The 11,175-nt window shown below is 53.1% G+C and overlaps 1 protein-coding gene across 3 annotated transcripts in view; it reads left to right on the top strand.

Moving 5' to 3' along the window:
* Positions 1 to 3,595: 3,595 nt before the first annotated feature.
* Positions 3,596 to 11,175, top strand: part of CAPZB (capping actin protein of muscle Z-line subunit beta) — a 136,565-nt gene continuing 128,985 nt past the window's right edge. For 2 of the 3 annotated variants that reach the window (XM_060015393.1, XM_060015391.1), the window contains exon 1: positions 3,972 to 4,108. In XM_060015393.1, coding sequence (XP_059871376.1) covers positions 4,106 to 4,108 — 3 coding nt within the window. In that variant the 5' untranslated portion in view covers positions 3,972 to 4,105. Of the gene's footprint in view, positions 3,686 to 3,971; positions 4,109 to 11,175 lie in introns of those variants that run through there. The other variant, XM_060015397.1, reaches the window with a different exon arrangement.

Genomic DNA, 11,175 nt, shown 5'->3' with positions numbered 1-11,175 from the left:
AGGTTCCTTCAAAAACTAAAACTAGAATTACCACATGATCCAGCCATCCCACTCCTGGGTATATATCCAAAGAAAACTGTGATTTGAAAAGATACATGCACCCCAATGTTCATAGCAGCACTATTCACAAAAGCCAAGACATGGAAGCAACATAAATGTCCATCGACAGATGAATGGATAAAGAAGATCTGGTACACACACACACACACACACAGGAGTATTATTCAGCCATCAAAAAGAACAAGGGACTTCCCAGGCAGTCCAGTGGTTAAGACTCTGCACTTCCACTGCAGGGGGCTCGGGTTCGATCCCTGGTCGGGGAACTAAGATCTCACATGCTATGTGGCGCGGCCAAAAAAAGAGAACAAAATAATGTCATTTGCAGCAGCGTGGATGGACCTAGAGATTATCCTACTAAGTGAAGTAAGTCAGACAGAGGAAGACAAATGCCATATGATGTCACTTGTATGTGGAATCCAAAATATGATACAAATGAACTTATTTACAATAGAAATAGACTCACAGAGAAAACAAACTCATGGTTACCAAAAGGGAAAGGGGTGCAGAGATAAACTAGGAGTTTGGGGTTAGCAGATAAAAACTACTATATATAAAATAAACAAAAAGGTCCTACTGTATAGCACAGGGAACTACATTCAATATCTTGTAATAAACTCTAATGAAAAAGAATACCTATGTGTATAACTAAATCACTTTGACGTGTATAACTAAATCACTTTGCTGTATACCAGAAACTAACACAACATTGTAAATCAACTATACTTCAATTAAAAATAAAGAAAAAAATAAGATATCTCATGGATTATGCTTACGGATGCTCAAGTCATAAAGTAAGGTGCAGGAGGTGAGGTGGAGGTCAGTTCATGAGAAAAAGGAGGGGTGGCAGGTTGAAAAATATGATAGTATGAACTTCAAGGAGATTAGGTTTTGGAAAGAGGAAAGAAGAAACAGTACTAAAAATATTAATGGCGTTTGCCTCCTACCCACAGGCTCTCAAAGGCAGCTGTGTTTAATGCCACATGCCCCCATGTTCACAGCAACAGTTGACTGGTCAAGGGGTGGGATCTGACCTGTGGGCAGCCAAGCTGTGGGCTGGCCAGTGACCTGTCCAATGAGATGTCATCATTAAAGATGAGATAACTGGATTCTGTCTTGGGACTTGAACTATGAAACGCAAAAGAATCTGCCAGTTAATAGAATGAGCTGCTGCAGAGAATAAAGGAGGGACAAAGGTCACCAGGATGAATCCCATGCAGGCTGAAATGTTGAGGGAATAGGGCTATAAGCAAGCTGAGGATGCCAGACAGTCAAGAATGCAGCAGATGCATCAAAAGCAGCAGAAATGGGGATGTGTGAGAGAGATGGAGTAACCTGTCTCTGAGTTCTGGGTTGGCTCCTGAGCCCGCTTATTATGTGGGAACTTAATTTTTAAAGGTTTTTGAGGAGGGGAGCGACATAATCAGACCTGGGGTTATGAGTGTGGGCTCTGGTCCCAGACTGTCTGGCTTTGAAAAAAATTAGCTGTGTGATCTCAGGCAGGTTACTTAACCTCTCTGTGCCTCAGTTTCCTCATCTGTAAAATAGAAATAACAGCACTGCCCTCATAGGGGTGTAAGGAGGATTAAATGAGAAAATACAGGTAATGCATTTTGAATAGCAAGGCTTCCTTTCAATCTTATTTTCTTCAATTAAACAGTTCAAATGTCACTTCTTTCACAAAACTTTCCTTCATGCTTTTATCTCTTAGCTTCCAGGAGGGACACCACCTTCTCGTGGTCTTCTTCCCTCCTCCTAGGTCACTATTCCTTCTCAGGCTCCTTGCTGGTTCCTCTTTCTCTTCTTGACCTCTTCTCTCTACGTTGATCTCCCAAGTGAGCTCACCTAGGTGTCTCGTGCTTTTAAGTACCTCAAAATATCATTTATTAGCTGACAGTTCTCATAAATTATCACCAACTCCAAACTTTCATATCTGATTACTTGACATCTCTATTTAAAAATCTCCAAAAGACATCTCAAACATAACTTGCCCCAAACTGACTGTTACCAGCTCCTGCCCCTACAATCTTCCACAGATTGATAAATGGCAAATCCTTCCAGTGCTGATGACGCTAAAATTCTTAGCATCATCCGACTCCTTTCTTCTTCTCATGCCCACTAAGCATCTGCATCTCTCTGCTGTGTGACCTTGGTTTTACCTCCCTGGGCCTCTGAGGATTAAACGAGTTATTATTTGTAAAGTGCATAACAACATCCATCACATAGAAAGCCTCATATAAGTGCTTTTGAAATAAATAAAAAGTGCCTTCAATACAGAAAGAGCTTCCTAACGGCCCTAGTCCCCCTACAGTCCATTCAGAACACAGCAATCTCCTGATCCTTTGAAAGGCCAGGCCAGATACTGTCACTGCTCTGCACCTCTTTGACCTCAGCTCCTGGGGCTCTCCCCTTGCTCAGTTTGGGCCAGCCACCTCTGTGCCTCCTTGTGCCACCAACACACCAGGGACTGTCCCCATCGGATCTTTGCCCCTGTTGTTCCTTGTGCCTCCATCAAATGTTAGTTCTCTGCTGGCCCCACTTTGCTAATCTGCCTGCCCGTTCCCTCACTCTGATTTTTCCTCCCCATCTCTATTTTTACTTAGTAGCTGGTTGTCTCCCCTCCCCGGGTTCAAACTCTGCAACAACACGGATGGTCTTGTTCATTGCTCTATCCCTAGAGCCTAGAACAGTGCTTGGTACACAGTAGATGCTCAATAAATACTTACCAAGTGAAAATTCCAAAGTGCCACGCCCTTTTCTGAATTCCCGTAATACAGGTCTGAATCATTCTTGTGGTACTTACCTGTATCGTTTTTTATGCAGTTTACAATTTTATACAGTTTACAATCTTTATACAGTTTTTTTAATACAGTTTACAATCTTTATACAGTTTACAATGTTTATACAGTTTACAATCCCCTCACGGGTGACCCGATTTGAATCTCACAAAAGAGAGAGAGAGAGCAAACTAGGGAAGGCAGTTATTATTAGCAGGGCCTCCTGCCTTCTAGACCAAGCTTAACAAATATTTGTTGAATGAAGAGAAAAAAAAATTTCTGAGTCACTCTGTGGAATGAGGCAGCCCCACTCGGCAAATGGGAGGGTTCTCTGTAGCACATGTAAAAATACTCTTAATATCTAACATTTATTGCGCCGGGTTTTCTCATTTCTACCTGTGTGGTCCTCACAGCCTTCCCGTAGCAGGTAGCTGTGAGAGCATCTTTATGTCCTGTCCTGTTCACCTCTGTTATCTTTGGTGTCTCAAACAAGGCCTGGTATGTGGTAGGTGCTCAGTGAGTGATGTGGGCCGAGGCTCCTTTTTTGGAGATCGGGCCCAGGTGCAGCGACTTGCTCCAGGTCCCACACGGAGCAAGTGGCAGCGCTAGGATTCCAGCTCAGGTTCGCTCACTACTCTCTCTCTCTGGGATGGGCCTGCCCCGCGGGCCGCACCAGTTCCGGGTGCGCCGCAGGAGCGAGCGCGTGCACCGGGTGGGGCGGGGAGGGACTGACCCCTCCCAGCCCCAGCGCCTTCCGCATCCCCGCCCGGAGGCCGACGGGCACCGTCCCTGTGTCGCCCCGCGCTGCTGCACCCACAGGGCCGGGCGTTGGGTCTAGCTGCGGGTAGAAGGTACTCCCCCGGCCCGGACTCCCGCCTCCACCACTCAACCCAACCCCGCGCCCCGAGCCCTGTGGCTGCCCACCCGTCCTGCGGCCGCCCACCCATCCTGCGGCCACCGCGCCCCGCCCCGCTCCGCCCGCAGTCCCCGCCCCTCACTTCCCCGTTCGGCGCTCCTCCCCCCGTGCCGCGCTCCATACTTGGCGATCGCTGCGGCCCTGCGTGCTCATTGGCCGAGAGCCGGCTGCGTGGGGGGCGGGCCCGGGCCGGGCCGGGGCGGGGAAGGAAGGTGGCGGCGGCCCGGCGCGGGAGGAGGGAGGTGCTGACCCGGATGTTCACTCCTGGGCACCCGGGGAAGTGGAAGCGCCGGGCCCTGCTGCGGGGGGGAGAGCCACAGACGCCGGGACCGGGACCGCCGCTGCCGCCGCCACAATGGTAAAGGCCCGACGTCCCCCTCCCCCAGGTCCGGGGGCCCCGCCGGAGCTCGCGTCCGCCTTCCCCCACCCACCCCCGGCCCGCGAAGGGTGGGTTCCCCCGGGTGGGGGAGGGGCGGGGTCCCGGAGCCCAGGTAGACACCATCCCTGCCCGCTCCGGAGGGGGCGGCCGGCCTGGGCGGCTTGGGTGGGCAGCGACCCTGCCTCCCGTTCCCACCCCCCGCCCTTGGCTCAAGCTGGGCTCCCACACTCCCCCTCTGGGGCCAGACTAGTCTCCCGCGTAGCCCAGGCTAGACCCTCCTGGACCGGTGGTCCAGGCCAGGCACCCCCTCCGGGGACCCAGGCGTAGTCCCCCTTTCTCCTCCCCATGGCCCGGGCTAGGTCCCCAGCCCCAGCCCCTACGGCCCAGGCTAGGCCGTCGTTTCTTCTTCCCAGGGTCCAGGCTAGGCCTCTGTCCCCCACCTACCCCCTTCTCCATGGCCTCAGTCCGGACCCCCGTTAGCCCCTTATCCATGGCTTCAACCTGCATTTGTTCCCCTGTTCTCCATGGCTTCAGCCTGAATCTTTTCTTCTGTCCATGGTTTTAAGTCTGGACCCCCCCCCCTCCTCCGCCCCTGGCCCCCGCCTGGACGTCACTCCCTTCCCCCCACTCCCTGGTCCGTTTCCCAGGACTTCTCACCACTCTCGGCGTAGCCTGCGTCAGCCTCACTCTGTCCGGGGCTTTACCCTTCCTCCAGGGCCCGGCTCCCTGCCCTGCCCCTGACCCAGGTGGTCCCCTCCGCTCTACCTAGGGCGAACCTTCTTTGCCGCCCCTGGGAAGTGAGAGTAGCTCTCCAGCCCGGGTGGGGATGGGGGTCCCGAGGCTGTGCCTTCTCAAGTTGGAGCGGTGCCCCTTCTGGAAGGCCGTCTGGGAGCGAGCGAGGGCAGGGCGGGCATCTGTATGCCGGGAAGGCAGCGCGGCGCTCTGCGGGCGCTTCCCGCGGCCGCCGCCTGGGTGCCGCGGGGTGCGGTGCTGGCGGAGCGTCCTGCTGGGACCCGCGGCGCCGGGGCGTGTGCGAGAGCCGAGGGATGAGGATGGGGGAGCCGCGGGACGGGGATGAACGCACAATCGCCCTTTTGAGGCCGCTGCCGTTGGGAGGCCCCCGGGCCCCGAGGCCAACAGACGGCCCGGACACAATGTACCCTAGCAGGCGCAGCCTCCCTTTTTCTCTCAGCTGTCAGCTCGTGAGGGTTGGAACTGCTGATAATGGAGGTGCCTCGGATCAGGTGAGCCAGACTCCGAGGGAGAGCTCGCTCCACTCGTGCTGTTTGTTTTGGTAATGAAGGCAGGTACTCTGGCGGCGCTCTGACCGGCCCGAGGTTTCACCTAGGCCCCGACCAGTGAGTCTGCCCTTTCTCCACTTTGGAACCTTCTGCAGGGCAGGCCCAGCACCCAGGTTGGAAGAGCCCCAGGGCTTCTGCCTCACGTGGCCAAGGCATCTTTGAAGGGTGGACTGAGATTAAGGGTGGCCACCTGCTCCTCTGGCCCGGTGCTGGCAGGTGTTTGCATGTGGACTTTGGGCCCCAAAGAGTTTTGGGGCTCTAGGTTCTTTGTTTAAGGAAGGGATGTTGCTTCTGAACTAAGCTGACTAATTCAGAGTGGCTGAGTTTTTTCTTCATGCCTTCCTGTATGTTGATGAAAAGCGTGGCCATTGTTATTGGACTTCTCCAATAGCAGTCCCAGGCCTGGGTGGGGAAGGACTTCTCCAGGACAGTTTTGGGTGAGGACTTGGAGTGAGGTTTGCTGTCAGGACAAAAGCAGGGGAGGATGGTTGGGATGGCCAGGTGGGGCTGCTCAAGGCAGCATCTCTGGCAGTGGGGGGGGGGGGGAGGGGGGGAGCATCTTGCCTTGGCCCTCAGTGCCTGAGTTTCCAGACCTGATGGGAAAATGCCTGTAATGACCCAGAAGGAACAGGATGATACATGAGGCTTCTCAGGAGTCCTGTATTTGGGTCTTACCTGGATAATCTGTAAGGACTGTGGAAGGGGTGGAGGAAAAAGGCTAACTTTTCTGTGGGGAGTGGGAGCTGGGCGGGGGGCTACTAGGTGCCAGACACTGTGCTCTGTGCTCCACTTACTTAATCCACACAGAACCCTTTGAGGGATGCTGTGTATTACCATTTTACAGGTGAAGAAGCTGAGGCTCAGGGCATGGAGGAACTTCCTCAAGATGTTGCTTAGTTGACGGGAGCACATCTGATAGGCTCTAAACTGCATCCTTTCCGTTGTCCCAGGCTGCTTATGTGTTCCTGGTGATGCAGGCTTATTTAACGTGAGCTCTTTGAGGGCAGCGGTTTTTGTCTTTTGTTTTGCATGTCTGTATCCCTGGGGCCTAGAACAGTACCTGGCGCTGAAGGAAATAGCTTGGGGTGTGTCTTGAACTTAGCCACTTGGATTTCATACTCATTCTCTCAGTAACTCGTTCTTAGTATCCCCTAGGCTTGTAGGTAATTTCTGACTGCTTATTGTTCAGTTTATCCCCTACTTGAATATTCTGTCTAAGAAACCAGCGTAGACAGTTGGAGTAGGACAGAAGTGGTGGTGTGGGGTTGCATAATAGGTAAATGTATTAAAACCACTGTGGTTTTATTTTCAGTAGGGTTGATGGTAGAGAAACCAGCTAGATCTCAGTTATCCATCGAGGGAAACAGCAGTTTGAGAGTCTAAAGTGCGCTGGACTTTGGAGAAAACTCCGTGATTTCTGTTGGCATCAGTTACGAATGCATAAGCAAATGGAAATGCATAAGCAAATGGAATTTACTTGCATTCTCTTAGCAGGTAATGATCTCCCACTATCTGTAAGTGCTTTATAGTTTCAAAGCACTTTTCCTTACCCAGCTCTAGCATCTAATTTAGGAATTATTGTCCTAATTTAGAGTTATGATTCTGATGCTGGATGGTGGGGCTGTAGCATGCAGGGATGGGCCGGGCCCCCCTCATGAGTTGTCCCTCCAGCTCCCAGATGGTTTGGCCTGACAAGAGATGATAGGAGAAGCCTGTTATATTGTTACAAGGTGGAACAATACAGTTGGTGTCTTGGCTGGTCTGGTGTAGACCTCCTGGTGTAGGTCTAGACCTCCTGGTGTAGGTCTAGCTCCACTCAGACCCCACATGTATATGCAGCCTTGTTTATTTAAACCCAACTGGCTGCTCTTTGGTGGAATGCTTGAAAAAAGTAGCCAACGATCCATAGCTTGAGATTAAAGAGATGCTAAATCATGTTTGTTTTAATAAATTTATTTATTTTAGTTTTGGCTGCTTTGCGTCTTTTGATGCTGTGCACTGGCTTTTTCTCTAGTTGCAGCAAGCAGGGGCTACTCTTCGTTGGGGTGCACGAGCTTCTCATTGCGGTGGCTTCTCTTGTTGCGGAGCACGGGCTCTAGGCACAGGGACTTCAGTAGTTGTGGCACGCGGGCTCAGTAGTTGTGGCTCGCGGGCTCTAGAGCGCAGGCTCCGTAGTTGTGGCGCACAGGCTTAGTTGCGGCGTGCGCGGCGTGTGGGATCTTCCCGGACCAGGGCTCGAACCCGTGTCCCCTGCATTGGCAGGAGGATTCTTAACCACTGGGCCACCAGGGAAGCCCTAAATCGTATGTTTGAAAGCAGATATTCCTATTTATAACTCAGAAGTCCTGTTCTTCTTTTACATTCCTTGGGGGAGGGGAGAGGACAGATGACTGACAGCACAGGGAAATGGTGGCTGCGCAGGTACTTTGAACCTTGAGACTCCTGCTTCCCAGGCTGCGAAACTCTTGGCATTAGGCAAAGACAGTGGTGTGTTAGGAGTTGCTTGAAGCTCATGGGTGTATTTATGAAGTGCCTTCTCTGTGCTGCCCTATGTGCTCAGGACAAGGAAGCCTGGTAAACAAGGCAAACGGGTCCACGCCTTCACAGCTTATGTTGTTCGGCAGGGAGGCGTGTCACTCTTACCTACAGTTTAAGGAAGCAGAGCCTTGTTTAATGTAACTGCAAGCACACTTGGATGAGATAACGCAGGAGACTTCAGAGAAAGTTGGGGCTTGTGCCTGGCTTCAGCCCCGGCCTTGAGGAGCACGCCTGCCCTTGTTTGGCCGCCACCACCGAGGTGAATGGCACTGCACACGCGGTCTGTCCCCTGCAGACCAGAAGCTCTCCCAGCCGGGAAGGTTTGTGCCACAGAAGTCCTGCCCTTCTCACCTGGGTAGCTACCATTGATTGAGGATCTACCGTCATCCAGAAACCTGAGGTAGGACTTAGGTCCTACCCCACCCCATGATGGATGCTCGAAAGCTTGAGTGGCTGGTGTGAGAGGCGGGCCTGGGACTTGGCTCTGGGTCCCCCCGACTCCTGTGCCGGAGGCTCACTCTGTTTCTCAGAAACAGTGAGAAGTAGGGCTCACAGTACAGGCTCTTGTCCCATTTCTCCTGGAGGCAGATCCCACCAGTGAGAGTGGGGTGTGGAAGTCCAAAGGGTACAAGATCACCTACGTTAAGACCAGCGAGAGTATTGCCATTTCCAAACTAAGGCTTTTAGAGATCAACGCTCTGGTGTGAGGACGTGGAGCCTTGCCTGCTGCCACGAGCCCCGGCATCGCGTGCGAAGTTAGGACTTAGGAGCCAGACAGCCTTGGGCTAATAACAGTACCTCCTCATAAGGCTGTTATGAGGATTAAATGAGATAATACTTGTCAAGTGCTTTGAACAGCATCTGGCACATAATCATATGTGTAGTGACTATTATTATCACCATTTACAGATGAGGTTCAAAGGGTAAGTGGATAGTCCCTTTATAGCTACTAAGTGGAGGAACTGGGTTTTCTGACTTCAGAGGTAGACCCGTTTTCTCCACTGCTTACTGCCTGCTGAAGGGATATTTGGAGTTTGCTTGGCTTTGGGCTGTGTCTTGAATGAAGAAAGTCCCTGATAGAGCCAGAGGCTCTACTCCACCGCAGAAGACAAGGCTCCCTGTGCTGCTGTAGCCTGATGCTGTATCTCAGGCTCTGGGTGCCTCGTCTGTGCCCGGTGGAGCCCCTTTTGAACTGAGTCCTTGCGCTCTTCCGGGCTTGGAAGAAGAGGGACAGAGCCTGTGAGTTCCGTGAGAGCAGGGACCTTGTCTGGTTCCCACCAAACACCCAGCACCTTGCGCGGGCCGCCTGGCGCTTGGTAAGCGCCTCATAGACGCTGAATGAGGGAGTGGTGAGCACTTTTGTCTTCTGCCTGTGCCACAGAACGTGGGCTTTGGGGTTGGGCTGATCTGGCTTGGAGTCCTGTCTCTGCGACTCAGTGTGTGACCTGCAGTGAGGATCTTACTCTCCCTTGGCCTCGGTTTCTTGATGGGTAACGTGAGGATGGCATTTTATAGGGATACTGGGAGAAAGAAGTGAAAATTGTAATGTGCTTAACCCAGTGCTTGGCGCACAGCAAGTGGTAGCCAGGGTTATCGTTTGTCTTATTCTGCATGCTACAGAGTAAGGACACAAAGAGAAGCCGTAATCCCTGTCCTCTAATCTGGAAGGGGAGGCGAGGTGCATCCAGAAAATGAAGTGCAGCAGGGAGGGAGGGGGGAAGGGAAAGCCTTCAGAAGGGCCACTCGTCTGCCCATCCCTGCAGGCTCGCCCGCAGGCAGCCTTGGTGGGGGCTGGGTGTGAACCCGGGGAGACCTTGCCCAGGCGGATGGGGTGGGTGCAGGGGCCTGGAACAAGAGCAGAGATTGGGGTGATGGTCGGCCTTGTGAGTTTGGGGACCATCCGCAGAGTGGACGGCCAGTGGGGGCGCCTCGGTCTCAGGAGGGAGTTGTGGAGAGCCTGAGTTGCTAAGCTAGAGAGTTTGCGTTTGATCCGGGACAGCGTGGAGCCAGTTAGAGTTTTGACAGGGCAGGTAGAAATCTGAGGAGGCTGGCAGGGTCGTGGTATTTTAGGAAGAGTCATCTGGCGGTGGTGTGCAGCCGGGAGGGCCCTGGAGGGAGACATTCACAGGCGTTAAGCCTGCGAGGTTCTAAGGGTCCTGGCCGTGGTGGGGATGGATAGGAAGGGGTGGGTGAGAAAGATAAAGATAGGAAGGCAGAGCCAGCCGTAGTGATTTACCGCCTCTGGGCTGAGGGGGAAGCTTCTGCCCCCAGAGCTGCCCTGTTCAGGCATCTGGAGAGGATGCTTTATCATTGACCCAGCAACTATTTTTGGGCAGTTTAAATCCCAGATAGTGGTGCCTGCAAAGCCTTGATATGCTACTAATGCCTGAAGGGGGATTTCAGTCTGGTTAGCCCAGTGTCCCAGCCGCCCAGCCCTCCCGCATGGGCAGGTGGCCCCGAGTCCCGCTCAGCCTGCGCGGCCTTCACGTCGCCCTCATCACGCAGGCCCGCCTGCCTCCGGAGCCCGAGCTCAGGACGCTGGGCGCCTCTGCCGCTCACGTTTGTTCCATCAGGTCATTCATTCCGTGGACGCTCACGCAGCAGTCAGACCTATGAGAACACGGGTCTTCAAGTTAAATGGAGGAGGCAAATGGCAACGGGCAGGTCTGAGATTCTGCCCGACTTGGGCATCAGTGCAGGGGCAGCAACACGTCCCTTCCCCCGGCTTCCTCCTGTTCCCACTCCACGGCTTTCGGACAGCTCTGGATACCAGTGAGAGAAGCCTTCGTCTGCAACTTTCTAGTGATACATTTCCAGTCTGGTAGTCCTATTTCTTCTAAGGTAGCAACCCTGGCGTTTACACCCACCTGCCCCAGGGGGTTTATTGTGAGGATTGAGTGAGTTTGCATGTGGCAAGTGTAGACAGTGCCTGGTACTTCCGCTGGTGCAGCAGGAGTGATTATTTTATTAACATGGATGGTTGATAGATGGTGTTGGATTTAACCTCCCAGGCAGCCTGGATGCAAGTGGTAGTGGCCCCCAGTTCTGCTGAGACCCTGAGAGGCAGAGTCCCCGGCCCACGGCTGGCGATCTGAAGGGCTTCCAGCCCAGTGCTTTCTGGCCGCGAAGCTGTTACCACACTGCAGATTGCAAGCGGTCGTTTCCACTGGCTCAGACCCCTAACTTCTCCACCCACTGCTTAAACTG

Source organism: Delphinus delphis, chromosome 1, assembly GCF_949987515.2.
Source record: "Delphinus delphis chromosome 1, mDelDel1.2, whole genome shotgun sequence".
NCBI classification, from domain to species: domain Eukaryota; kingdom Metazoa; phylum Chordata; class Mammalia; order Artiodactyla; family Delphinidae; genus Delphinus; species Delphinus delphis.
This window is presented reverse-complemented; position numbering and strand designations above follow the sequence as displayed.